The sequence below is a fragment of the Labrus bergylta genome, chromosome 22 (assembly GCF_963930695.1).
Source record: "Labrus bergylta chromosome 22, fLabBer1.1, whole genome shotgun sequence".
In the NCBI taxonomy this organism is placed as follows: Eukaryota; Metazoa; Chordata; class Actinopteri; order Labriformes; family Labridae; genus Labrus; species Labrus bergylta.
The window spans coordinates 15,619,483-15,647,254 of NC_089216.1; the positions used below are offsets into that span (position 1 = coordinate 15,619,483).

Sequence of the window (27,772 nt, forward strand, 5' to 3'; positions counted from 1 at the left end):
ATGGATGGATAGAGGTTTGAGGGATGATGGAGGGATAGATGGATGTTTAATGGATAGATGTTTGATAGATGGACGGAAGGATGTTTGATGGATGGGTGAATGGATGGATGGATAGATGTTTGATGGATGGATGGATGGATGGATGGATGGTTGTTTGATGGATGAATGATGGATGGAGTGATAGATGGATGGATAGATGGATGGATGGAGTGATGGATGATGGATGGAGTGATTGATGGATGGATGGAGTGATGGATGGATGGATGTTTGATAGATGGATGGATGGATGGATGTTTGATGGATGGATGGATGTTTGATAGATGGGTGGATGGATGGATGTTTGATGGATGGATGGATGTTTGATGGATGGATGATGGATGTTTGATGGATGGAGTGATGGATGGATGGATGGATGGTTGTTTGATGGATGGATGTTTGATGGATGTTTGATGGATGGATGAATGGAGTGATAGATGGATGGATGGATGGAGTGATGGATGGATGGATGTTTGATGGATTGAGTGATGGATAGATGGATGGTTGGATAGATGGATGGATGTTTGATGGATGGATGATGGATGTTTGATGGATTGAGTGATGGATAGATGGATGGTTGGATAGATGGATGGATGTTTGATGGATGGATGTTTGATGGACTGAGTGATGGATAGATGGATGGTTGGATAGATGTATGGATGTATGGATGTTTGATAGATGATGGATGGATGTTTGATGGATGGATGGATGTTTGATTGATGGATGGATGGATGTTTGATAGATGGATGGATGATGGATGTTTGATGGATAGAGTGATGGATGATGGATGGATGGTTGTTTGATGGATGGATGTTTGATGGATGTTTGATGGATGGATGAATGGAGTGATAGATGGATGGATGGAGTGATGGATGGATGGATGTTTGATGGATTGAGTGATGGATAGATGGATGGATGGAGTGATGGATGGATGGATGGATGTGTAAAAAGACTTCCATCTCATCGTGTACAAAGGCACATTCTCCAAAACTTTACAAAAGTACTGTATTTCAAGGAAAACCACATTTTTGAATAATCCTAACTTTGTGGTTTTTGTCCTCAAACAAATCCAAACATTGACTGCGCTCCAACGTTAACCACATTAATTATCTAATGTTCTGGTTGTAGCGGCGTTGCTCAGGTTAACAAGTCTTTATGACTGAAAACAGGACATCAATGTTGCACAGCCATATATGGACATAACCATGAATATATTTATTTTCTTATATATGTAAAGTAGATTTTGTAACGCTGCTGTTCAGGATTGCTGCCAACAAAGTTTGGTTGTATTCTTTGTGATGACAGTAAAGGGCCTCTCTATGGGCCGATCAGGTCAGAAACAGGAAGTCACAACAGGAAACGCAGAGTCACCTGCCTCAATCATCTTCACTTGCCTCAATCATCTTCACTGTTAAATGTAAAGTAAGCCCGACTGACGTGTGATCTTTATTAAAAACATGAACAGAATGATACGTCACCATGAAGTGTACAGCTGACCTGTCACATCGGGCTGAGGAGGTGTTCCTGTCTGTGCTTCCATGTTAGCATACAATAAAGTTTATGATGGAGTCGTTGTGTCAACATGTCAATGTCCTCTATTTGGTTCCTGTTTTTAATGTGGCTCCGCCCTCCCAAACACAGAGCCAGCTTCTCTAACAACCAGACTGGTCTGCTCAGAAACAAACACCATCCAACATCTTCAGCCACATAAAGATCAGGATCCTCTGAGTGGACAACCATCTCCCCTGACTGGTTTAACAAACTCCTCCTACTGGACCTTTAACTCTGATTCCATAGATTTGAAACACCATCTCAACATGAGCTGATGGTCATGGTGTTATTCATGAGGAAACTAAAGAGTTAAAGATTGTTTACATGATGCTGCTGTTAGACGGCTCAGAAATGTTCTGTTGTATACAAACTGTGTTCAGTGATTCGCTCGCCTGAGGGGTCTGATGAGCAAATATCATAATTTTATTTAGAAATAATTTAAATATCCTTTCAAAGAAAAACCAAATGAGTAAACCACACGGATGCAAATAATCTGATAAGAATTCAGAAACAGCAGGTGAGTCTGTCAACCATCACAGCAACAAACTAGTAGAACACAGATCCACAGATCGTTAAGCAAACTGCTTTAGTTGGTTAACGTCATAGAACTCCTCCATTTAAAGAAAGCAAAACCATGACAGGCATTTTTAATTCAGCAAGGAGTTGATTTTAAAGCTCCTGTGAGGGACAACGTTTCATCTTCAGAGCTCATCGTCCCGTCTCTGAACATCTGGAGCCGCGATCAGCGACTCAGGACAGAGTGTACTAAATACAGAGGTGTGTGTGTGTGTGTGTCAGCAGTGATACAGACTACAGATCCACCCCCACCCTGCTGCTCCTCTGGGTCTAACGTCCCTGTGTGGATTCTTACACTTTAACTTTGAACCGTTCTCTTGGTGTAACACCATCAGGACTCTCAGCTAATGTTTGTGTGTTTACAGGTGTGAGGAAACGACAGGTGACTGCATTCTTACACATCTTCAAACAGATTCATATCTGAAACATCTTCAGCAGCTCAGATCTAAAATAACTCGTTAATGGTTAATAAGAAGTTTCCTGACAGGAAGCCGTGATGAAGTAAGAAGCCGCATCTCACCTCAGAGCTGCTACGTCCTCTCCTCCTCCTGAAGATCTCCGTTACCTCCGTTTGTTCTCACACACCTTCTTCTTTTAGTCCTCCTCTCCTCTAAAGTCTTTAAACTCTGCAGCTGTGTCTCTGAGGTCAGCACCAGTGACTCTCACACTCCCTCCTCTGCTCACTCTCTCCCTCACACTCTGCTCAATCACTCCTTTGTGTTACCTCACCTCTCTCTCTTACACACACACAGACACACACAGACACACACAGACACACACAGGGAGGGAGTTGCATAAAGGAAGTTAGGTCAGTGTGCTGTCCGTGTCAGATAACAGTCTCTGAACAGAGCAGCTGAAAAAACTTTTAAACAGAGTCTGAGAAAAAAAAACTTTCACAGATTTTAATTCACACAAAGATTTTCAGAATAAAATAAACTCTTATATTATATAAAGTGATTTATGATATGTGATTCAATATGTTCACTTTGTGTCACATTTTCGGTCAGATTTTAGTTCCACTCTTTCTCTGCTCGTCAGACTGAATAAACTTCACTCAGCAGAGATCTTCAGCTCATTAAACCAGAAGTTTAACTGACATTTCAGACCTGTACTTTTAGTCACTTCTGTGGTCTCTGTTTCTCTCCACACTCAGAAACATTTGAGATATGTGTTAATGTAAACGTGCTCCATGGCCACAGGCAGTAACTCAGAGCTTTCACATGACCTCACACACTAAAGGACCTGCCCACCTGGCATGCAAGAAAGTCTCTCTACTGCTGCACGCTGTCAAGAACTGCTCAGTCTCAGAGTCCCCCCCATGTCTTAACATATTCCTTTAACAAACATTAAAGCTCCTGACAAACCGTTACACCGCGCCTGCCTGTCAATCAGGTCAGCTACATGCCTTATTGTGAATAACTCTTATCCTTCATTAAATCAAAACTGATGAGTCATCAAAACATTCACCCCCTGTACAGTGTGTGCCGATTGAGACATGAGCTAATAGCACCTGTCTGTTTTTTGAACCAGGCTGTAAACATGTTAATCTCTGCTGTAAAAACAGGCTTTTAGAATTGTAAATGGACATGAGCTTATAAAGCGCTTTTACACCGCAGATCACACCTTCACATTCACACCCTGATGGTAGAGGCTGCTATGTAGTGAGACCATCAGAAGTAACTAATCCGATTCATACACCGCCAAAGAAGCAGTGGGAGCAATTCGAGGCTAAGTGTCTTGCCCAAGGACAACTTGGACATGTTGCTGCAGGAGCTGGGGATTGAACCCTTGTCCGTCTGGTTGAGAGACGATGACTCTACCAACTGAGCCACAGCCACCTGAGTGTGTGTGACTTCCTGTGCTTCTGCAGCCAGCCTCTAGTGGACACTCAAGGAACTGCAGGATTTTACACTTCAGCATCATCTTCATTTTTCAACACCAGAGGAAATGGTGTCTCACGTAGTCACAGTTCATCTTTATATAGGATCAATGTGATCACTCACCGTGACCTCACACAGACATCTGCCGGACGCACACTTCCAGATGTTTGTGTCCACACGTAAAGCCCTAAAGGACAAAATAAGGAAATGTTTCTGTCTTCACCCGGAGTTTCTCCTCCAGCCTCCTTGTATTTATTCTGCAGAAAGTCAGAGTGAGCTGATGTGAGAACGCAGCAGGATATAATCAGGAGAATTCACCTGGAACGAGTGGGAGGGGGTGGTGACGTTTATTCCCTGTGATTGCTGCACGACCATAGACTGTCTGCACGCCACCTCTAATGAACCTGCTGCATTATGTTTCCTGTAGCATTGATAGAAAGACACATATTCTCCTGAAATTCTCTAGAAATGTCCAGGAGTGTAGATGTGAAAACAGTAGTAGTGTGTATGTGTTTGTTTGGAAGTGAAGCAGAGCGACAGAGAGCACAAGGTAATGCGATAAGGAGCTAACGATCACCTGACCATGAGACATGTCTACATACGTTTATAATCTAACCCAGAACTTCCAACAGATATGCGTGTGCTGCTCCCTCGTTCATCAACAGCCACAGGCGGCGTTCTCAGAGCACAGCACGGAGCAGCGGCGCCGGACAGCTGGAGTCACGAGACAAAGGAGTTCCCGCTGTAATTCTACAGATTCACTCCCAACAGCGAGATAATACGATGTTTTTGATATAAACACATCAAAAAACACACAGATGGTCGTTGTTCTGAAACGTGACCACAAAGTGTTTTATTCTGAAAATAAACAGCATGTTTTAATGTTGTTTCTGTGTCTGACTTCCTGTTCCGCTCGATCTGCTCCGTCATCCTGCAGAAACAGAAGCTGCAGAGGACTCTGGACTGACGGAGCGGAGACGCAGCGGAGCGTGTGGAAGCACACACACTGCTAATGCTAACGTGACGGAGTGAACACGCGGTGACTGGATTTTTCAACAGGATGAGACGTCAGGTTGAGATAAACTCTCGGAGACAGGTTTCATGTTTTCACTCGTGTTTGATGATTTTACTTTTGAAATCAGTGATGAAACAAAAATAATGAAAGGTACAAATAAGACTTTACACAAACTGAGTCAGCTGGACTGTGGGAGGAGTCTTCTTTTTTATTAAACCTCACTCTACTTTTACCTTTATTAACCTGGTCGATGGAACGTCACTCACAAAGACGCCTCACGTCTCAACAGAAGTGACGTGAACACTGAGAGCGTTCAACCATGATGGAGGATGTGGCGAGGAGGCAACGTCTCTAATGATACAGTCTCCATGGTAACCTCGACAACATCAGTTCAAGTCTATGAGCGGTTTGATCCAGACGCTCCGTCCTCATCGTCAGGAGGACAGGCGACGAAATCAGCCAACATGGACGCCATCGACTCCTCGTCCATCTGAGAGAGAGAGGGAGCGAGAGAGAGAGAGAGCGAGGGAGATGAAACATGTTTATGATAATGCTTTTAATTCCTTTTTAAGCCTCACCCCCGGAGAAGCCGTGATATAAAAAATTCAGTTTGACTTTCATGAGACAAATGTCCGATCATAATGACTTAAGTCGTAGTGTCAAGTGGGAGGAGCTCGAGAGCAGCGCGGGTTTCCTTCACTCTCTCTGGCTCCTCCCACTTTACCAAATATGGCCATGTGCAGTTAAAAAAAAAAAAAACATTTAAAGGAACCTCCTCCCTATACCTTCATTTACCTTTTTCTTCTCTGAGCCTTGTCCCGCCTCTTCCTCCTTCTGCTCGCCCTCCCTCTTCCTCTTCACTCCCTTCCCCTCCTCTCCTTCACTCTCTCCTCCTCTTGCCTCCTCAGCTCCTTCTGTCTCTCCTTTCTCAGCCTCCGTCTCTTCTCCTGGCAGTTTAGGATCTGTGGATGTTTCAGGATTGGCTGCTGCAGACTCTTGTTCCTGAAGCGCTGGTTGTAGCTCCTCCTGCAGGCTGGAGGTGGGATCTTCACTCCCCGTCACCTCCTCCTCCGCAGCTCCTGACTCCTGCTGACGAGAACAGAGACACTTTATAAAGATTTTTTTAAAGATTCTGTTTTCATTTATTCACATCCCGATGTGTTTGGATTTACAGATTCTTCTTCTTCTGCGTCTTTACTCGTGCGTCTCGACTTTTTTGACATGTAGCAACACTAGGCTGTCGGACAAGCAGCAGAAACATCCTATAAAGAAAGATCTTACTAAATTCTAAAGATATTTGTGAACGTTCAAAATGTTTGTTTTTGGAACGAGGTTCGGTTTGAGCAGCTGTGATGCAGCGCAGGACGTCAGGAGAAAATCTCAAAGCAACGACAGTTTGGATTGAAGGTTTCTGAAGCATCCTGGAAGTCAGGGGAATCTAAATGCTGATTGGTGCTGGCAACACAGCACCACACACACACACACACACACAACACGACTCATACTGTGAGTGCATCATCAGCCAACGACTTTCTCTGTAACCTCGTGACCTAAAACCAGAACCTGCTGCAGGTTTGGGAGTTCTTACAAACATCTGTGAACACACAGCTGTTTGACAACATCTGGTTAACTTCCTCTTATCGTCTGTTTCTAAATCAGGGAACATTTCTTCTCCACCACAGCCGTCATTTATGAACTCTGAACTTTTAGGTCTTAGAGTTTAATGTGAATGTTTTCTGATTTCTTTTGCTGAGAAATAAAAGATCTCATTCTTAACGTTTCACAGATACCAAAATGATCCATTAAACTTAACCCTCGAGGGTGAGAAACTTCTTACCTCTTGATTCTTATTGGCTGAGCTTTCTTCTGAGGAAGCTGATGGCTCGATCTCATTGGCTGCTCCCTGCCACAGACCTGCCTCTTCCTGCAGCCTTCCTACTCCTCCTCCTTCCTCTGCTCTCCCTCCTGCTCCTTCCTCCTCCTCCTCCTCAGGCTCCTCCCTCTCCTCCATGGCTCCTCCGGTCACACACAGGATCTGAGGCATGGTCGGGTCGTCCATCCTCTCGCTCTCGTCCTCCTCTGCCTCCGCCTCCCGCGCCTCCTCCAGGACGCCGATGCTCTCCACCTCCTGCACTTTCATCCTGTCCTCCCCGAACAGCGATCTGTTGGTCTGGATCTCCTCGATGCCTCCTTCCTCCTCCCCCTCCACGCTGAACCCCGCCATCCCACCTTCATCCACCGCCGCACGCAGAACTTTCCCTTCCTCCGCCTTCTCCTCTGCTCCTTCCAGAGGAGGAATTTCTCCATCCTCCTCTTCCTCCTCTTCCTCCAGCTCCTCCCCCTCCTCTTCATCGTAATCCTCGTACTCATCTTCTTCGTAAAACTCCTCATCCTCCTCGTCCATCCCCTCTTCCTCCTCCTCGTCCAACTCCTCGTCGTCCTCCATGTCCTCCTCTTCCTCCTCCTCCTCCTCATCCGTGCTGTTGATGTTAATGACGCCGGAGTCTTCATTGCTCGAGGGCGGGGCTTGGTGTGGGTGGAGGAGGCGTCCCTGTGCGCTCAGCTGGTTCTGGAGCTGGTGCATCTGGAGCGGCAGAGGGAGGGGGCCGGGCTGACCAGACGGCTGCATCAGCATCTGCTGCAGCTGTCGCCCTGGCAACGACTCCTCCAGGACACCTGGGGGCGCTGTGAGCGAGCTGGAGTTGTGGGGGGGCACCAGGGAGACCACGGAGGTGCTGGATGGTGGGAAGGAGTTGATTGGGGTGGTGGATGTTGTGAGAAGTGGGGAGGAGGTGGCGTGGTTGTTGGGGAGGGACACCCCGTCGATGGTGGATGTTGTTGCCGTGGTGACAGTGTCAGCCCCGGGTAGAGAGACTGTAGTGCCCCCTGGCGCAGCAGAGACTAGGCTGGGAGGGTTACCCATTCCCGGGTCCTCTTGCTGCGCCTCCATGTTGAGCATTCCGGGGGGGACGATGACCACGCTGTCATCAGAGTCACTCGCCAAAGAAATCTCCACATCCTCCGCTTCCTCGCGATCGTAGCGCACAAACACGGGTCGCTGGCCCTCGGGGGGGCCCAGCCCAGGGGGGTCCTGCTGATGGTGTGCGTGTGGGGTCAGGATCATGTCGGCGGGGGCCTGACCTGGCAAACCAGGGACCAGAGAGAGATGGTTCTCCAGAGAGCCCAGCAGGGAGGCGGGGGCTAGACCAAGTGAGTGACGGGAGGGGAAGGGGGTGCCAGGGGCGGGGCCTCCAAGGAGGGTGGGCAGAGTGAGTCCAGTTCCCTGTGCGGAGGAGAGGACCGGAGCGGAGGGGGTGGGCTTTAGGGTGAGGGGGGGTAAGGGGAGGGAGATGGGGGAAACACGGGGGTGAAGGAGGGCATTGCATACGGTCAGAGCCTCGGTGCAGAATGAAGACACCTGAGGGGCAGAGAGAGAGAGAGAGAGAGAGAGAGAGAGAGAGAGAGAAAAAAAATTAAAGCAAACAATAAAAATCTGTTAATCTGACAGGAAGTGAAGAGTCCTCTCAGAATCACAACATGTCGAGCTGAATCAGGATCATTTCTAGTCCCGTTAGCATCTCTCACAGACGGACAGAGAGCTGCAGAGGAGGAGACGCCAACAACAACCCCCCCCCCCCCCTCTCTTTTTACTAGATTCCTACTAAAGCTTAAACTCGGGTTAAGTAACTTCACACCCGTACAGTTCCCCAACATCAGCACATCACAAACCTCCAGCCGCTCGGAGCTGGAGTCAGCAGCTCTGAGTTTCATCCAGGTGTGATGGAGAACATGTGGAAAGTATATGAGCTCATGTTCACAGCACTGGAGTAAAGCTGACGATTGTTACTTAAAGAGTTCAAAGTGTAGAAGATGTTCAATCTCAGAAAGAAGCCCCACAGGTTATAATTAAAAGTCTGCACGCTCTCCCTGCTGCGAAAGGTCACCTTGATGTTTCTGTCCGTGCGCCCGCTGCTGAGGATGGAGACGGCACAGGTGAGAGGAGGAGGCCAGCAGGGGGACGGGACCAGAACCAGAGCCAGCAGCAACCTGAGGACCCAAAACAGAGTCAGACATTAATCATTTCAATGATTCAGTCAATCAATTAGTCAAATAAAACTCTCTACAGTCAGTGAATAAAAAGATAACAAGCAGAAAGTCTCCGTCTGGTCGGTCTTACACGGTCTAATAAATTAGAACATGTAGCTTTAAAGGCTTTATATGCCATAAATATGTATATCATTTTAACTGTCATGATTCACTGACTGAAGGTAAGAATTAACCACGCAGTGTGAACGTAGTCCGTACCTGTACAGTTCCCTCCGGCTGAGCGCGCTGCTGTACTGCCCGCTGACGCCCCCTGCAGACTCACAGGAGGTACTGCAGCTGGACTGTTGCTGCTGCAGACGCACACACAGAGGGAGGACGACCTCGTGGAGACGCTGAGACAAAGAGGAGGAAACGTTAGTGCTTCAACGCTTACAGGACCGACCACGGCCCTCTCTGTGTGTTACCCCGGAGCAGCTGGTTCGTTCCGCTCTCTCCGAGGGTTTCTGAGTTAAACATTAGACACTTTGACCACGATGAAAGAATAATCACTCAGTGAAGACACCCAGCCCAACTGATGAGTTACATAACCTCCCACATGGCCAGTCGCCACCGAAACCAAAACAGCAACGCCACCCTCAACAGATCCAGTCTGTGTTCATATGAGCTCCAGGAAGTGACCTCGCTGATACTACCTACTCTACCACATGGTCCCTAACGCCCCCCACACCTCCTCCATGTAGACGGCTGGGCAGCAAGGGCGAGGACATCACCGTGGTCGTGGAGTGGGAACCGCCCTTCACTGGTGTTACGTCCGATTAGTCCTTCGTCAGGACGGCCAGCTCCAGCGTCTCATAACTTTCAGATATCGGACTGATGGCGCTGATCAAAAACAGATCGTCTGAGACGCGTCCACAAATCGTCTCCATGGCGACGCTCAGACGAGATGGAACTGCTCTTACACTTCAGGTTTACAGATTTTAATTTGAAAAACCTGAGAGGTGTTGCCGCGTCCTGTTTGGACGTGAAGCTCAAAGTTCAGATAACTTTCTTTGGATCATTTGGATTTTTAAGCTTTTTGATACATTTATTATTTTGCTCTTTAAATAAAGAAATGTAACACTGGGATACCTAAAGCTTTGTGTAGCCTAACATTTAACCCCAACAACAACAGTTATGATTAAAACATATGAGCAGTTATCGGTACGTCTGTATCTCAATCTGATCAGGTGAGGTCATCTCTGTGATGTGTACCTTGTGGATGTCGTCCTTCAGCAGCGTGCCGCTGGTCAGGAGGATTTGTCTCAGAGCTGTGAAGAGAAAGGAGAGTTTGATGACTCGGATCATTAAACTCTTCAGAGACTGTAAGAGTGTGAGCAGCAGCTGACCTCTGAGCGCTGACAGACACGTGTCCTGATTGGCCAGCAGGTCTCCTTTCCTCTGCAGGGACGGACCCACAGAGTCCGCCATCACTAAAGTCTTAGTCCTCCGAGGGCCCGGCTTCCCTCCAGGAACCGCATCAGCTGACAGACCGGCCCGCAGCTGAGACACACACACACACACACAAACACAGAGACACACACACAGAGACACACAGTAAATATCAACAAGCCCTGAACACCAGTGAACTCATCTTCTTGTTTCCTGAAGTTCAGAGAGAACATCTTTGAAAATAGTAAACTCTGTTCCTCACCTTGACAGACTCCGCCCCCGGTGTGATGTCACTGAGCAGCTGACTAAACAGCATCTCGGAGTGACCCGGGCTCCCCTGCAGGATGCCGGCAGAGGCTCCGCCCACCTGTAACCACAGCTCCAAGGTTCTGTAGACTGAGACCCGAACTGAGCTGAGGGAGGAAGAGGAGGAGACTAATCCTCAGATCCACAGAGGAATGTGACGAGAACTTCTCTTAAAAACTTGTTTTATTAAAATTACGTTTGGTGACGATGTCGGGAATCTCAACACTGCCTCAGCATTTAAACGTCAACATGTCAAAACTTCATGCATGACTCAAGTCCTATTTTCTAGATCTCTGAACATCTGAAAACCAGTCTGTATGCTGGGCTCTGATTGGCCGTCTCCTCAGTTACCTGAACGCTCGCTGCTGCCCCAGACTGCTCTCAGGTAAAGGTGTCCAGGCCGACAGAGTCTGAGAGAAGAGCCTCTGTAACACGGTAGAGTACTGAACCATACCGCTGCGGACACTGAAAAACACACACACAGTGTCAGAAACACACACACAGTGTCTGCAACACACACACAGGGTCAGAAACACACACACACAGTGTCTGCAACACACACAGGGTCAGAAACACACACACACAGTGTCTGCAACACACACACACACACACACACACACAGTGTCAGAAACGCACGCACGCACGCACGCAGGGTCAGCAACACAGTCCTTTACTCACACTGTGATGAGAGCTGAAAGGACCTCCAGAGTGTGTGTGTGAACGACGGGCAGGACCAGCAACCTCACACTGCCGTCACCTGTCAGATTCTGAAACACACACAAACACACACAAAATGTTTGCAAGTAACAGCTCATTTTTGAAAACCCTAATTAAATATACTGCAGCAATCTATTCATCAGACGGGCTCATTTATGTTTGGCGTGTGCATGTGTGTGTGCATATGTATGTGGTGTGCATGTGTGTGTGTGTGTGTGTGTGTGTGTGTGTGTGTTTGGCGTGTGCATGTGTATGTGTAGTGTGTGTGTGTGCACTCACGATGCTCTTGGAGCTGACAGCGAGGGCTCGACACAGCAGATTGAGGATTGGTCTGACAGGAAGACGTACGGCTGAGGACGGATCAACCCTGAAGGAGAGAGGCAGACTGATGAGTTTTCACTTTAAAGAAATTAAGTGTGTGTGTGTACCTGTGTGTGTGTGTGTGTGTGTGTGCGCACGTGTACCCGAGTGTGTGTTTGAGAGCCGTGCAGACAGCTGTGTATCTTTGCTGAAGCTGCAGCAGAAACAGAGGATCTGATTGGTCAAGAGGAGGAAAGGCCAGCTCCACCCCCGGACCCTCGTACTGCAGCGTCCCGTCTGTGACCATAAACACCATCATGCGTTAGAGTTCAATTTAAACACTTTGTCATGTTGAATATCTTCAGTCTGTACCTGTCTCTGCTCCCTGGTAGATCTGGCCAAGCAGCCCATTAGCTGAGGCCAGCAGACAGTGAATCTGATTGGTCCAGCCCTCAGCTCGACCAGCACCCACCCCCCTGTCCAACAGGCCTCCGAGGCACGGCAGCCGGCCATAACACTGACACGCCATCTGACGGAGAGAGAGAGGGGCGAGTCATGTGTTAACACGGGGAGTTCATCTGACAATAAAACACTCGCAGATGAAAACCTCTGACGCAGAATGATGAGAAACATTTAAAGGAAGAGAACAGAGACGTCGTTAACCGAGAGAACAAACCTCGCGTGTTTTATTGTTGCTGTTGTCCATTTTGGAGAGGAAATACGCCCCCAGTTTGTCCTGAAACAGAAACATGTCATCAGAGAGCTGCAGTCAGAGAGAGAATCATGACCATATTAGGAAAAGAGGGAGGAGTCTATTCCAAATATGGTCAGTGTGTTTGTAAAGTCTAGGACACGCTAACACGACAACGACATTTTGTCGCTCTGTGGCTGTTAGTTTGCGTATGTTTTGAAAACAGCAGCGCCTCCGTTGTCGTGCTAACTGTAACCATGCAGCTCCTCTGGAGACTTTCTGCACATGCTCAGTACGCTTCCAGCCAATAGCCATGAGCGAGTAGGTGGACTACAACAACGGCCGACTCCTGAGTTCTGTTTGTGAAAATGTCGACAGTCGATATTTCCTCGAAATGTTTTCTCTTTGTAGTTCAGGGTCACTCCTCATCGTCATGGTTACACCTCACCGTTCTGCAGAAGGACGAGGACGTGACCATGAGCGTGTCGCTTCATTACAAAGTCACAGCGCCACCTCCTGGCTTGGCATGTGTACTGCAGAGTTTTTAGTCGTTCCGTGGAGCCGTGTTCAAGCTAGTTATGATCAAAATGTTGTCCTCTGTGTGTTTAACTTTAAACAAAGGATTGAGCTTTTAGAGGATTGTTGTCGTGTGGCTGTGGCCTCAGGGCTCTCTCTCTATTGGTTAATAAAATAATAATCTGACGAGCTTCTATAATTCTACTGATCGTTAAAATGACAGACTGTTTAAAAACATGTGGTAACAAAAAGAATTGAGTGTGTCTCTGTGTGTGTGATTCTCACCCTGAGGGATCCACAGGCTCGAGGGTAAAAGGTCATACAGGCCGTCATCCCCTCCATGGCTGCCAGCTCACACTGAGAACAAAAACATGAGACTGAAATAACGGCTTCTTTAATCTGTCGACTGTTTTTATGAATCTTTGAATGAGAGATTCTCATTTTCTGTCATCTCGGCGTCACAATGTAAAAATGTGTTTGATGTTTGAAATGAAGGCTGCAGCGAGCCACTCAGGAGAGTCTGGTTCTTCTACAAACAGTTCTTATGATTCTGAGGGTGTTGTTTGAGTAAAGTCTCGTCTGATTGGTTCTGGTCAGTAGCCAGGTGTATAAAGAAGTCTGCTCCGGTCAGTCACGTTTTATCCTGTTGTGGATGTTCGCTAATGATTTCTGTCAGTGCCGACCACAAGAACAAGGCCCAATGAACACCCGTCCCACGCTGCCCCGCCCCCTCACCACACTACCCCGCCCCCTCACCTCCGTCTTCAGGCCCAGCAAAGACGTCAGGATGCCGAGGATGGAGTTAAGGCCCACCTCTCGGGCGAGTTCAGCCAGCTGAGACGAGTACTGCAGCAGGTCCTTCAGGATGTTCACGGCCAGCTGGATGGTCTGAACCGGAGCCTGAGACTGCACGGAGAGAGGGGGGGGGGGAGAGAGAGAGAGACAGAGAGGGGGAGGGAGGGCTTTAGAGCTGTGTACGTTATTATAAACAAAGTGAATGTCAGTGCATGTCTCACCTGTATGACCTGCTGCAGCGAGCGCAGCCAGGACAGACAGTGCTGCTGGAACACATCACTGGAGCTGTCTTTAACCAGCATGGAGAGCAGACACAGACCCTCAAACCTACACACACACACACACACACACACACACACACACACACACACACACACACACACACACACACACACACACACACACACACACACACACACACACACACACACACACACACACACACACACACACACACACACACACACATGTAAATACAATCTCTTCATCAGACAAACACACTGTGACACTGATTATAATAACATTAACTATTATAATACTGAATGCTAACAACACATATATCATCATAATCAACAGCCTTAGGTGAGCACAGGTATCACACAGTGACTGTCCACCTGTCTGACACTCACCTGGTCTTGCTCGAGCCCAGTTTGGCATTACTGAACCCCACGAGACCTCCCGCAGCGCTCGCGCCCTGCAAACACAAACACACGTGCTCGTTACAGGTAAAAGCTAAACGTGTTGGACACACTCTGTCTCCAGGTGTGAACAATGCAGCATGTAGCGTTAGCCACGGCTACACACAAACACACGCTTTCGGCTAACTAGCCCTCGTGCTGAGGTGTGTTTACCTGCGCCGTGAAGACGCCATGTTCCCTGTAGCTGGACAGCAGCGCCGGTAGGTACTCCGGTCTCTGCTCCTTCAGCATGGACACCAAACCCTCCGTTAACCGCGGCGCGGACGAACCACGCAGCCAAGCCGACGAAGCCATCTTTGCCTGTTCGCCTGGCTCTGCACAGATGACGTCATGAATGCGCGTCGGGATGACGTAGATTTAGTGCGCTCTTTGTTTGGCCGTAGCCCGTACCGGATCTCTTCAGCCGTTCGCCTTCAGAGTCAGAAGAAGTTCATTTCTCGAGTTAAAGCGTGTCTATGGTCAAAGCAGAGGCAACACGCCGCCAGCAGGACTCCTCTCCCCTCCTTCTGATGGCGAACGAGCGGCTCAGAGCTCTGGAGGACGTGGAGAAGGAGATAGCGATGATCCTACAGTGTGCAGGTGAGGACCGTGAACGCATCACTGACTGACTTTTACCTGCGTTAAATGGCAGGTTTTATGTCTCTAATCCACACAGACATGTTGTACAACTTAAGATAGACTGGCCCTGAGCTGGCAGGTATTTTTCACAAGTCTTTTTTTTTTTTTTTTTTTTGCACATTAGTTTATGTGTCGAGTTTGAACAGAGACCTGCAGGATTTCAGATTACTCTGTCTCTGGCGGTATCAAACTGACTTTAATCAATAACCATGACTACGTTTGGGGGGAATAAAGTACATCTGTATATCTAATTTTACACCTTTTCAATGAATAACAAAAGAATGATCAGAAAAGTGTAGACAGGTGCTGATAGAGGTAACCCTCATGTTGCCTTCAGGGACAGTATTCAGTCATTAAAGTTATATTTAATCATCGTAGGTTTTCTTTATTATGATAATAATCCATACATCCATTGACGATGATGATGATGTCATCGTTGTGTTCTTCAGGTAACATCATCCTGGAGCTCTCCAAAGATAAACACAATGCCAGCCTCGTGGACAGACAGGTGGCCCAGTTTCAGAGCTCCGTCAGCCGGGTGGAGAACGAGCTGAGTGGCCAGATCCGCTACCTCACACAGGTAACACTCACACACACACACAGGCGAATAATTAGTGCTAACAATAATGAGAGAATCCTGCAGCACCTGAACTCAATCAGAGTGCATCGTGTTCCCATCTGAAGAATAAAGCAGTAAACCTCCGTCTCCTCTGCAGGTAGCCACGGGTCAGCCTCATGAAGGCTCCACCTACTCCGCCAGGAAGGACTGTCAGATGGCGCTGAACCGAGCCGAGTACGCCAAGGTCAAACTGGGAGAACTGGGCCGGACGTGCGAGCTCATGCTGGAGCAGCAGCAGCAGCAGCAGCAGCAGCAGCAGCAGCAGCAGCAGCAGCAGCAGCAGCAGCAGCAGCAGCAGACGTGAAGGTGACAGACGGGACGCCGACAGACAGGACATGTCTCAGTGTACAGCCTGGACTTCTCTTTTTTTACAGAAACTGGACCAAAGCCGGTCCTCTGAGGGCGATGTTTGACACGTCTGGGTGTGTTTTGTTGTTTGGTGGTTGTTGTGCACTCTGATCCATATTTAGACGCTTTAATGATCCAGCTAATAAAACTACAAAGATGTTTTCTTCAGAAGGTTTCAGTTCAATCTGTAAACATGTGTACGACCCTCTAACAAAGATCCTCTACAGTCTGAACTCGTTCAGAGACGGAAACACTTTGATCAAAAAGGAGCAGGAAAACTGACTCTCAGTGTTTCCTTTAGCTTCAGTTCTATCTCTACAACAGTTAAAATCCTGAATATTCTTTATTTACTGTCAGAAAGCACAAAGACAATGAGAAATCTTTAAAGTTAAGAAATGTGAGCCAGAAGATGTTGGAAAGGATTGTTTTAAAGGATCGATCAGTAAGATGTGTAGTGAGTGAAATGATAAAGTGACCTTACTATATGATCAGACATTAAGGAAACATGTTATGTTGCAGTGCTGGCTTCTCTGACAACAATGCAGCAGCCAGTATGTCCTCCTTCTAACTTTAGATTCTGGTCCTGAATGATCTGGATTTGTTTGGACCAGAGGAGGTAGGCGGTTTTAAGGCACCCCCCACACAGCCGTTTTGGACGCCCCTCTGTTTGTCAGATATGAGAGCAGTTATCAGGTCAACAGGTGTTGCAGTGATGGAAGCGGGCAAGAGAAGTGGTTCAGATAGAAGTGATTGTACCCGACCTAAAAAGCCTCTGCATGTTTCTAATAAGCTCCACGAGCAGAAACGTGCTCAAACTAGGATCAATATTGGAGATGCTTTTGAAAAATGGAGAGAGGTTAGAACACAGAAAGGTTTACAGACCTGCGTGAGCATCAACTCTAGAGAGGAGGGGGGAGACAGCTCTCTACAATGTTTTGACTGCAGTACCCATTTTAAACACTAGGTGTCAGAGTTACATATTGCTCCTTTAATGTTTTTTTTTGACAGACTTTCACAGTACACATCCGTTAGTTCACGACTCGTCTCATACGTTTGTTCAGGAATCAGTGAAAGATGACATCAGCCTGCAGCTGAATTCATAAAAGTTTATTTTCACAAACAGAACGTGATTAAAAACATTATCAATGAAAGCTTTGATTATAACGACAGCAGCTCACACACACACACACACTCACACACATACACTAACACACACACACTAACACTCACACACACACTCACACATACACTAACACACTCACACATACACTAACACACTCACACACTAACACGCACGCACACTAACTCACACACATGGCTTTAGGTTTTACTTTTTTTTCTTTACAAAGCCTAATTCAAATGAACATATGTAGCGCCCTCTGCTGGTTTGACAATAGTATTGCTATATATATATATGTATATATTCAAGTGGATTTAAATTGTATTAGTTTCTTTTTGTAATTGTATATTGAGGCGTCGTTACATCTTCATTTCATATATCATACAGATGTGAAAGAGGCAGCTACAGCCAGAGGTTCCTCTGTTGGTGATACCTGAAGACAACAACCTGTTGTAGATATAAAAATATATTTCATCCTCTGTTTGAAGCAGCACATATGCTGACCAGGGGCTTGCTGACCTGGACTCAATACTTTAACCCCCTGGAGGTCAGGAGGCTGTCGCTCTTCTTCGTCTTTGGTTTTGAGGTTGAGTGTAAGCCTCCTCTCAGACACTGGAGGAGAAGCTAACAGAAGGGTCCATCTTCATCCTTCGTCCCCGTTAACCTCAGGCGAGCAAAGTCTTCAAACACAAAGTCTTCCACCTGAGGGGAGGTTCTAAAGACAGGAAATAAACATGTTCAAACTTTGGGATCAAAGGGGGCAGGAAAGATGCTCCGAGCTCATTCAGAGTCTTTTTTTAAGAAAAGGTCGACCACATCGATCAGAACCTTTTCTATTGCATCCAGTCAGTGTGCGTCTCTATGCAGATGATAATCTTCTTTACTTAAACATCATCAAACTCTCTTCATGCCTACAGATTTACAAACAAACTGAACTGAAGATTATGTCTACAAAATATTTTTGTAGTCTTTGTGCTCGCCCCTCCCAAGGGTCGTCACGGTACCACGCTTTTAAACTTTGATTTGATTCAAAGGATGTTTGTTACCATGACAACAAAAACAGAAGTCCCAGGCTCGCAAGATTGGGTAAGTTCTGTTTGAATTCCCAAGAATTGCAGACAAACTGAAAACTGTTTTTGGGCGCACTCACACTTGGGTCCTTGTCCCGTAGCGTGCTGAAGCATCGTCAGTATTTGTCAATCTGTGAGCGGACCCCTGCGCCTCTCTCTTTATCTAACCTTTTGAAATACTAGTAGTATAGTTAATACTGTCAGTCATTAAAACCAGAAACACTGTGATGTTTAAAATCACTCTGTATAAAGGAGAATCTCAGTTTTGATCATCTGAAGGACCTTCCTGCTTCCTGTCAGGTGACCAGGTGTAAGGTTGAGATTCTGTGATTTATTTCCCCCTCAGCAGATTAAAAGCTGGATCTGATAGTGTTGCTCCGACTCTCTGATGAACGTCGGCTGAGTGAGCGTTGATGAATGTCACACCCTGACTACACGTTACCTCGTGCTCATCTGTACGCTCTAATCTAGATTGCAGGATCACAGAGTCATTACGTTGATGAACACGTGTTAACAGGATTGACCTCCCTCACTCAACTGAAGCCATGATTCTAAACGTTGTCCACTCTCATGTGAACATGTGTTACCTGGGATATAAGAACAGCTTCACCTGCTCCATTTACAGCCACATGTGACTGCAGGAGACCAAACGGGACTTCAGACTAATCCAGACCACCTTTACACCACACGGCACACGGAGGGTTAATACAGATCTTATTTATCTTCACAAACACACACTCACTTCACATCAAACTCGATGAGGTTCATGTCCACTCGAGCCGCAGCTTCAGGAGCAACTGGAGACCAGAAGAGAGAGAGAGAGAGAGAGAGAGAGAGTCAGCCATTAAAGGAATTAAATCAAACACTAATCCTAATCACACACATGTTTGTGTGTGTGTTTGTGTATGTGTTTGTCATGTGCGTGTGTGTGTGTTACCTGGCTGTGGTTGTGAGCGGGGCTGGTCTGCTGGTTTAGGATGCATCAGGACAAACGGGAGCTCCACTGAGACATCGCTACACACACAAACACACACACAGGATACACACTCTGAACAAAACCACACACTTCCAACCCTTGTTGCTTTAATCTAAAGGTACGGTAACTTTATTCATAGAACAAGATAAAGAGTTCAAATGATCTGATGACATGCAGCAGGTTAAAAACAGTTGGACTGGGGTGATGTACCACCTTGATGTCTCTGATTGGTTAATGCACTGACGTTATGAAACCTAAAGTTTGGGGGTTTTTCTGTAGCCAGAAGTAAGTGACCATATTTGGACAATAAAGCGGATACCAGCTAGCAGCTCCCACCTGTCACTCAAAGAGGCCACGCCCCCTAATTCTACTTCCCTTTATGCCTTAATATAATGAAAACAGGCGAGATGTATAAACATTCAAAGGCAAGAGAGAAATGAGCTCTAGAGACCCAAACTGCTTTTGGTACCAGGCTTTAAACATGTTCATTTTAACATGGGGCTCTATGAGGACTGATTCACTGCAGGAGACAGACTCTAGTGGACACTGGAGGAACTCCAGCTGTAAAGTTGGACATTTTAACATGAAATGCTGTTTGGATTTTATGCTCAGTTTACTGAAACAGGTTGCATGTCAAACACTAATTGTTACATAAAGAGTTTTTACTTAAAACGTTTTGCTCTTTACTAAACTTTGTTTTTTTTCAAGTTAAGAGGACATTTGCCTGACACAGACACATCGACACAGAGGCACAACAGGCCGGGCAGGTAGGGAACCTGCAGGGCAGGTAGGGAACTGCATGGAGACCCAGACTAGAAGGGGCCCACGAGAGCTTAAAATCTTTAAACCACAGTAGGGGCTCAAAATGAGCAAAGTTTGCAATGACAGTAGGAAACCTCCCAAAGGTGGCCCCACCAGACAGCACTCACAGTTGTTAGACTACTGTTCATGTTGAGAAAGCTGCAGTTTGTGAACCTACCCTCCCAGAGACACCACCAGTTTGACTTTGACTCTGTAAGACACCAGGATGCCCATCGCCTCTTTGTTGGCTCCTTCTTTGACTCTGCAGCACAAACACAGGACACAGGTAAGACAGAAACACTGACTCACAGGTAGAGATATGGTGTGTGTGTGTGTGTGTGTGTGTGTGTGTGTGTGTACGTGTGTGTGTGTGTACGTGTGTGTGTGTGTGTGTGTACGTGTGTGTGTGTGTGTGTACGTGTGTGTGTGTGTGTGTGTGTGTGTGTACATGGTGCTGGAGGCCAGGTTGGTGTCTTCGTGCTTTAACTTTCCGTCCAAAGCGAGGCCTCTCTTCTCCCTGTTGGTGCCTAGACTCGGGGTCAGAGTGTACACCTGACAGGAGGTGGAGCTGGGACACACCTGGTGTCTGGGGGGGAGAATGAGCGATCAGTTCTTTCAGTCGCTACATACTCACTGTTTGCATGACTATGAACACGAGGTTCCCTTCTTAGAAAACATCTGAGGTGTGAAAGCTGCTGCTGAGAGGGGGCGTGTCCAGACTTTGTTGAACTGGTTTATTAACTAATTTATTAACCCTTTCTATCTCCACTTATCATATGGAATCATGTTAATCTTCTGAGCTTTTATTAGATTTGAACTGGAGTCACAGCCAATCATTGTTTAGGACTTTGGGGCCCGCCACCCCTCTGGCCACGCCCCTACTCCTGAGGGGCGGTACGTCATGTTTGAAATGTTTGTAAGTTCAACAGATTGATAGAAGTGACTGAAGTGCTGATATAACCTTAATAAAAGATTCACATAGATGTAAAGATAATATCTCTTTAGAAACGGATTCAATCAGACGGAGTTCTTCAAACCGGGTTCAAACCATCGACCCTCTATAAGAAGTTAGTGACGCCTCAAAGCTGCATTCTTTCTACCGTCCAGCTGATGTTACCATATATGGACAAGAGGGAGGAGCTGGAGAGGCCCCTCCCCCCTCTACACACACATCATCATTCTCATAATGAACACACAAACCTTCAGAGAAACAAAGTGTAATGTTTTGATACTCACTCTGCTTCAACCTGAGCCACCGCACATTTATACTGAGCCGTGGAGAACAGACAGATATCTGCAAACTGACGCACTGACACACACACACACACACACACACACACACACACACACACACACACACACACACACACACACACACACACACACACACACACACACAGGTGTAGTGTCAGTACTTTGATGATAGATGAGAGATTGAATAATGATCAGCTGCTGTATCACCTGAGATCTTCACCCTCTTCACCGTCTTAGACGAGCTGTTGGTCACCTGCACATTCACGCTGATCGGCTCTCCATGATAATACAGCTGCACACACACACACACTCAGCTGTCATCTAACAGAACAGTAAAGAGTGTGTGTTACAGTGTGTGTGTGTGTGTGTGTGTGTGTGTGTGTGTGTTACCTCTTTATCCAGAGAGGCCTCCAGGTGCAGAGATCTGTCCGACATCAGGAAGCTGCGGCTCGTCTCCACCATCGGCTGAGGACCTGGTGTCTCCGGAGCGAACTGGACCTTCCTGATCACCAGGTGGACTGAGTTCCTACACACACACACACACACAGCACGGTGACACACACAGGTGAACATGAACACCTGAACGTCAGGTAAAAACACACAGAAGGTCTCAGGTGTGTGATTATTTGGTCGGAGATGATGTAATTCTCGTCTCAGGTGTGTGAAGTCGTCAGACCTTTGGTGGATCTTCTCCTCTGCAGTTTTGGCACAGAACGCTCTCAGCTCGTAGTCCACGCCGCACGCTTTCCCAGAATCCTCTGGTCCTGGCTGCAGGGTCACTGAGCATGGCAGGTTCTGAGGGACCTGATAAATGGAGCATGGACTTGTCAAGATACCTGGATGTAAGACTTTGATACTTTGAAATGATTTAGAAAACGTGCAGCTAGCTGGTTTTGTTCTGTGTGACCATCGGCTGCCTGTCGGCGTGAGACAGAGGTCAGGGTCGTGCAGCTGTGTTGGTTTTCTGTGTGTCTTACGTTGAAGCAGAAAGCGTGTGCGTGCTCTCCCAGCTTCTTCAGCAGCCTCTCCTGCAGACGGCTCACACTTTTCTGGTTCTCCTTAAGAGGGGGGAAAACCTGCAGCGTGCGGACGAACAGATCCTTCCTGAACGACAGCCCCAGCACGTCCAGGTCCTCCCGACCGTAACGAAACACACACGTCAGAGTCACCAACACTGAGGACGGAGGGACGCGGGGGTTAATAATGCAGACTTTAAGTCGGTGTGTTTGTGTTTATCCCTGAGTGTTTTTACCTTTTCTGTCTTTCAGGTACTCCGGATCAACGAGCACCACTCCGTCTAAACAACACACACATTCAGGAAAGATGAGTCATGAGTCTCTGAGCAGAGTTTATAAGTCGATGAGACCGAGTGACAGGCGGCCATCTTGAAAAACACTGATCTTAAAGGTCCCACGGGGTCTGTTTGAATACAGGCTGACATGAAAAGCTGCCATCTTTACTTAACCGGTGCACACTTTTCAGAACAACATATCCCATAATGCATTGCTCACCAGTAAATTAAAGTGAGATGTAACTCTGCTTTTAGTATAAACTTATATTCGTAAAAAACGTCCTAGTACGAGAGTGTTACCATGTGAGGATGTACAGTTCAGATTTTTGAAATAAAAAAAAGGATCCTGAATGCACCGTCTGACGGTCAATGAGGACTCTGCAGGTGTTAGGATTTGATTCATGCACAGTAACTGGATGTTCCTCAAGGAGGTCACATCTTCAGCCTCCATACGTGTGTGTGTGTGTGTGTGTGTGTGGTGTGTGTGTGTGTGTGTGTGTGTGTGTGTGTGTGTGTGTGTGTGTGTGTGTGTGTGTGTGTGTGTGTGTGTGTGTGCGTGTGTGTGCGTGTGTGCTCAGACTCACCTACTGGATCCACATGGTCTAAGTGATCCACAAAGTCTCTCTTCCCCAGATAAACTGTGAGCTGAGGACAGCCATAGACATGCAGAAAACAATATGGAGGAAGTCAAGATCAACCATCAACACACGCACACACACATGCACAAACACACACACACAAACACACACACACATGCACAAACACACACACACATGCACATACACAGTTACCTACATACATGTCCTACCTTAGAGTTTGGGCTGGACTTCTTAAAGACTCTGTAGAAAGAGAGAGAGAGAGGTTTGATTTGCTCTGATTTCTCAGACTAACCCTTTAAAGGTGAACTCTGACCTCTGACCCTAACATGAGTGACGTGTGATTTGTAAATGTTACACGAGGTTCACGTTCATGATATTTGTTGTGCTGAAATGAAAATCCAATAAATCAAAGTTTGTTTTCTGTTCGTTCAGTCACACACTGAACTATGATCTTTATTCATTACTGTCCCTTTAATGCAACAACGAGGGGACAGCACTGCTCACAACCAGGTTTAAAATGAGACCGGACCCAGCTCTGCAGGGTCCAAACAGGAAGTAGAAGAAGAGGAAGAAGAGGATTCCAGGAAATGAGACCACTGTGTCCGAGATGACCATACCAGGAATTAGTCTGTGACAGAGTGCGTTCATTAATCAGCCCGCCTGCACAGTCCATGTAAACAAGCACAGGGCCAAAAAAATCCAGGTCTACACTGCCTCAGCGTCCATGTTGATGCACAGAGGTGCTGCAGAGTTTAGACTCATTAGCTTCCGTCTGTGCAGGAATGTGCAAACGTTGACTCTCACTGGAGATAAAAAAAACAACACACATCCTGAGTATCTACAGACATGTCCTCTGCTTCCTGTTAACCCTTCATGCCAATGGGAAGAACTCAAGTAAGGATAATAAACATGTAGTCAGCAGAGAGAGGAGCTGCTGAGTCAGCACGCAGAGCAGAAACCCGCCTGAAAACAGAGAAACTGTCCACAGTCAGCACAGTCTGAACCCTGAAGAAGGAGGGATTGTGTTTTATTAACCGCAGACGTTTCGTCTCTCTGAATCAATACAAATGTTTTCAGATCTTTATTTTCTGTCTAACCGTTGATAAGCAGTTAAGGTTATGTTAAGAGAGTGCTGGAAAGAAACTACGGTCGCCTTAAAGTGCAAACACAGTGCATCAATCTCCCATAGTTCTTTGCATGCCGGTTCAAAGTGGCCGAGTGAAACACATTAAATGTGATCATTGGTTTCTAATCAGTCCATTAGCTATAAATGTTATAAAAACAGAAGGAGGCTCCAATAAGTTAGCCAGTTCTAGTGGAGCTGTGGAGGTTGCTAGGCAACGGGCCGGAGATTAGTATTGAAAGAGTAATTTGCATTTGCATTAAGCTTTGTATCATTAGAAACCTGGTAGTATTTTTGGATGGTCGTGCATCCGGCCCTCATTTTCCCCTGAGATGGGAAATCTTTGTATTTCCAAGTCTGAAAAGGAGCTTCCAGTGATGCAAAATGATGATTTTTGCGTCACTGGAACAAAGAATCCTCTGTAGACCCGACGTCTCTCTCATTGAATGGTATAAGTGTTTCATTGAGCGCCCCCTGCAGGCCTGGACTGCTTCCTTGTGATATTGTGATTTGCAGCGTTTTTCTTTAGCACTTATTTTCTGGGTTAGTCTGATTTGAACTTTGCATGTACGTATGTATTTGCAGGACGTTTGATTTGTTAACCCAACACGGGTCTGATGCTCTCAGCCGGTTCTGATGGTTTGAAGCATGTTTGCACTTTTTGTCCTCCATAGAGCTTCCTCCTCGTAATAAGACCCCTTCAGGTAGGATTCAGTAAAGTGACTGTAAGTACGTTTACAGGTAATTTCCATGTTTTTAAATTTGGCGTTGAACCTTAGAATGAGTCAGAGAGGACTCCGTATCAAAGAGACCAAAGTTCAAGAGGTTAAAAACAAACAATAAGATTTGTCTGATTTAAAAAGAAGTTTTAAAAAAACATCCTGCTCTGTCTTTATGGACGTCTCCCTTTTGTTTAGAGACTGAAACTGAGAAACGACCATAGACTGTAAATATTAATGTTTGAATGTCGTCACCCCTCTGTTCCTGCAGGGGGCGCTGGAGTCCCATCGATGGCGGTCTCCATGCTGGAAATGCTGTCTCAGTCTAACTTTCAGTCAACCTAACAACAGGCTGAGAGCTGGAGCTGAGGCGGGTTTTAAGCCTCTTGACAAACCTTTACACGCCTGTCAATCAGGTCAGCTTCATCAAATCAAAACTGATGATCATCAAAACATTCACCCCCCCCGTACAGTGTGTGTCGATCGAGACATGAGCTAATCACACCTATTTGGTTTTTTGAACCAGGCTGTAAACATGTTAATCTCTGCTGTAAAAACACTTTTTAGAATGGGTGTGTATGTGACTTCCTGTGCTTCTGCAACCAGCCTCTAGTGGACACTCAAGGAACTGCAGGAGTTTACACATCTGCATCATCTTCATTAAATCAACTTTAATTCAAATATGTCAGTGTAGCAACTCTTAGTGGTACTAAAGAGGACACTGAAACATCAGGAAGTTAAAGACTCATCACTTTTACTCTGAATCTTGCTGTTGCAATACAGAAAAAAAGGGGATGTTGCGTTCAAATGCACCCCGTAAAACGGACTAATGAACTCTTGTTTTTAAGGATGTTTTAGTTTTTGGTAGGATGCAGAATGATCGTTCATGAGTTTAAATCCGGGGATGTGAGACATCTGAGGTTGCTGCTCAGATCGGTGACTCTGAATCATCCCTGAGAATGAATCGATCATATTTGAGGAAATCAAACGGTTTGGTAGCTCGTCAGAAGGAAGTTACGACACCCTGATGTAAACTCGTCATTTTCGGCAGATTTGACTTTTCTCATTAAACTCAGCCGACATTCACAAAGACAGGACTCTTACTTTTAGAAAAACAGTCGTTAATAGTCGACGTTTCGATCAATTGATAGGCTCAGGGTTTAAATCCAGCTGTGACCCTCAGAGGAGATCGGCAGGATCCGTTCGCGGATCATCTTTACTTTAATATCTGACAGAACACCTGAACAAACCGAGTGAGTCTCACCTGGTCCCGGTTCTGTCCCCCATCTCTGTAGTCCGGCTTTAACTGGATCTTTAATGTTAGCTGGAGGTCTTGAGTCCGTGCTGGTCCGGGTCTCCTCCTCCTCCTGCTGCTGCTGTTTGGAGCTTTTTAGGATCATCAGCCTGTTTCCTGTTTGAGGCTAGAACTCCTCCTGTCAGACACACTCAGTCCTCAGGATGATTAAAGACACCCAAATAAACAATCCTCATTAAGTTTTTATGATGAATACATAAATACAACTTTAAATAAACAGTCAGGATGTTTCCTGTCCAGAGGATCAGCAGCTGTGGAAGTCCATCACCTGCAGGACAAACGAATTGGTGATGATAAATAACGTTTAAGTTGACATTATGAGAAATACCTTTAAGTATTATTTTTTTTCTCTTAACTTCAAATATACTTAAAGGGGCAATATGTAACTCTGACACCTAGTGTTTAAAATTGGTACTGCAGTCTAAATTCTAAGCATTGTAGAGAGCTGTCTCCCCTCCCCCTCCTCAGAGTCAATGCTCACGTAGGTCACCATGTGGTGGTCACTGAAGCTTCAGTGTTTATCCAGCTCTGCATGGGTCTGTAAACCTTTCTGTGTTCTAACCTCTCTCCATTTTTCAAAAGCATCTCCAATATTGATCCTAGTTTGAGCACGTTTCTGCTCGTGGAGCTTATTAGAAACATGCAGAGGCTTTTTAGGTCGGGTACAATCACTTCTATCTGAACCACTTCTCCTGCCCGCTTCCATCTCTGCAACATAACTGCTCTCATATCTGGTAAACAGAGGGGCGTCCAAAACGGCAATGTGGGTTGTGTCTTAAAACCCTTCTACCTTCTCTGGTCCAAACAAATCCAGATCATTCAGGACCAGAATCTAAAGTTAGAAGGAGGACATACTGACTGCTGCATTGTTGTCAGAGAAGCCAGCACTTCAACATAGCATGTTTCCTTAAAGGAAGAATATGCGATTTTCACACTTAAATGGAGCAGAAATCAAGTAAATCCTCTGAAAGTAACTCAGTGAGTCATGGTGTGATTTAGCCCTGTAATAAAAATATTAGCTTTAGTTTGTATAATACTTTAAAAATCAATGGTTTACAGACCACCACCAGAACCCAAACATCATCAAAATTTAGGTTGAATAATAACTCATACCAACTATGGCTCCAAAAGACTCAAAAACTGTAGACGCAACACAGATGCTTCAACAGATTAATACTTATTAACAGCTCCCACCTGTTACTCAAAGAGACCACGCCCCTTAGTCTACATTGCTTTAAACTTTAAACATTCAGCCCGTCAGGTTGAAGAGGGAAATGAGCTCTAGAGACCCAAACTGCTTTTGTACCAGGCTGTAAACCTGTTCATTTTAACATGGGGCTCCATGGGGACTGACTCACTGCGG

General features: G+C 46.3%; 4 protein-coding genes across 8 annotated transcripts in view; 1 reads left to right on the forward strand and 3 right to left on the reverse strand.

The window, feature by feature from the left end:
- Positions 1-2,914, reverse strand: part of alox12 (arachidonate 12-lipoxygenase) — an 11,185-nt gene extending 8,271 nt beyond the window's left edge. Inside the window, exon 1 of one of the 2 annotated variants that reach the window (XR_010664978.1) lies at positions 2,684-2,914. The gene's annotated coding sequence lies outside the window, so the exon portion shown is untranslated. The remainder of the gene's footprint in view (positions 1-2,683) is intronic. The other variant, XM_065950235.1, reaches the window with a different exon arrangement.
- Positions 2,915-5,140: 2,226 nt separating this feature from the next.
- On the reverse strand, positions 5,141-14,886 carry pelp1 (proline, glutamate and leucine rich protein 1). 2 transcript variants are annotated; one of them, XM_029281731.2, is made up of 19 exons: positions 14,710-14,886; positions 14,488-14,552; positions 14,080-14,185; positions 13,820-13,969; positions 13,349-13,420; positions 12,533-12,592; positions 12,229-12,385; positions 12,021-12,153; positions 11,836-11,923; positions 11,518-11,606; positions 11,191-11,304; positions 10,796-10,946; positions 10,491-10,644; positions 10,357-10,412; positions 9,364-9,497; positions 9,003-9,105; positions 6,896-8,476; positions 5,854-6,144; positions 5,141-5,548 (listed from the first exon to the last, which is right to left on the reverse strand). In XM_029281731.2, the coding sequence occupies exons 1-19, from the start codon at positions 14,848-14,850 to the stop codon at positions 5,456-5,458; spliced, it is 3,738 nt and encodes a 1,245-aa protein (XP_029137564.2). In that variant the 5' UTR covers positions 14,851-14,886; the 3' UTR covers positions 5,141-5,455. The 2 variants fall into 2 exon arrangements, with proteins under 2 accessions (XP_029137564.2, XP_065806306.1); XM_065950234.1 differs by having other exon boundaries at positions 5,854-6,147; positions 14,710-14,885.
- A 28-nt stretch (positions 14,887-14,914) lies between these two features.
- Positions 14,915-16,312, forward strand: med11 (mediator complex subunit 11). Of its 3 annotated transcripts, none has more exons than XM_065950237.1 (4): positions 14,915-15,135; positions 15,624-15,754; positions 15,891-16,020; positions 16,051-16,312. In XM_065950237.1, exons 1-4 carry the CDS (start codon positions 15,012-15,014, stop codon positions 16,095-16,097), a joined length of 432 nt encoding a protein of 143 aa, XP_065806309.1. In that variant the 5' UTR covers positions 14,915-15,011; the 3' UTR covers positions 16,098-16,312. The 3 variants fall into 3 exon arrangements, with proteins under 3 accessions (XP_065806309.1, XP_065806310.1, XP_020511969.2); XM_065950238.1 differs by having other exon boundaries at positions 16,054-16,312; XM_020656313.2 differs by having other exon boundaries at positions 15,891-16,312.
- A 921-nt stretch (positions 16,313-17,233) lies between these two features.
- LOC110000933 (arrestin red cell) lies at positions 17,234-26,512 on the reverse strand. Its single transcript, XM_020656319.3, has 14 exons — positions 26,359-26,512; positions 23,462-23,492; positions 23,238-23,298; positions 22,615-22,659; positions 22,340-22,536; positions 22,039-22,166; positions 21,753-21,888; positions 21,570-21,654; positions 21,345-21,417; positions 20,557-20,694; positions 20,287-20,370; positions 19,269-19,345; positions 19,074-19,128; positions 17,234-17,976 (listed from the first exon to the last, which is right to left on the reverse strand). Exons 1-14 carry the CDS (start codon positions 26,379-26,381, stop codon positions 17,886-17,888), a joined length of 1,224 nt encoding a protein of 407 aa, XP_020511975.1. The 5' UTR covers positions 26,382-26,512; the 3' UTR covers positions 17,234-17,885.
- Positions 26,513-27,772: the final 1,260 nt, after the last annotated feature.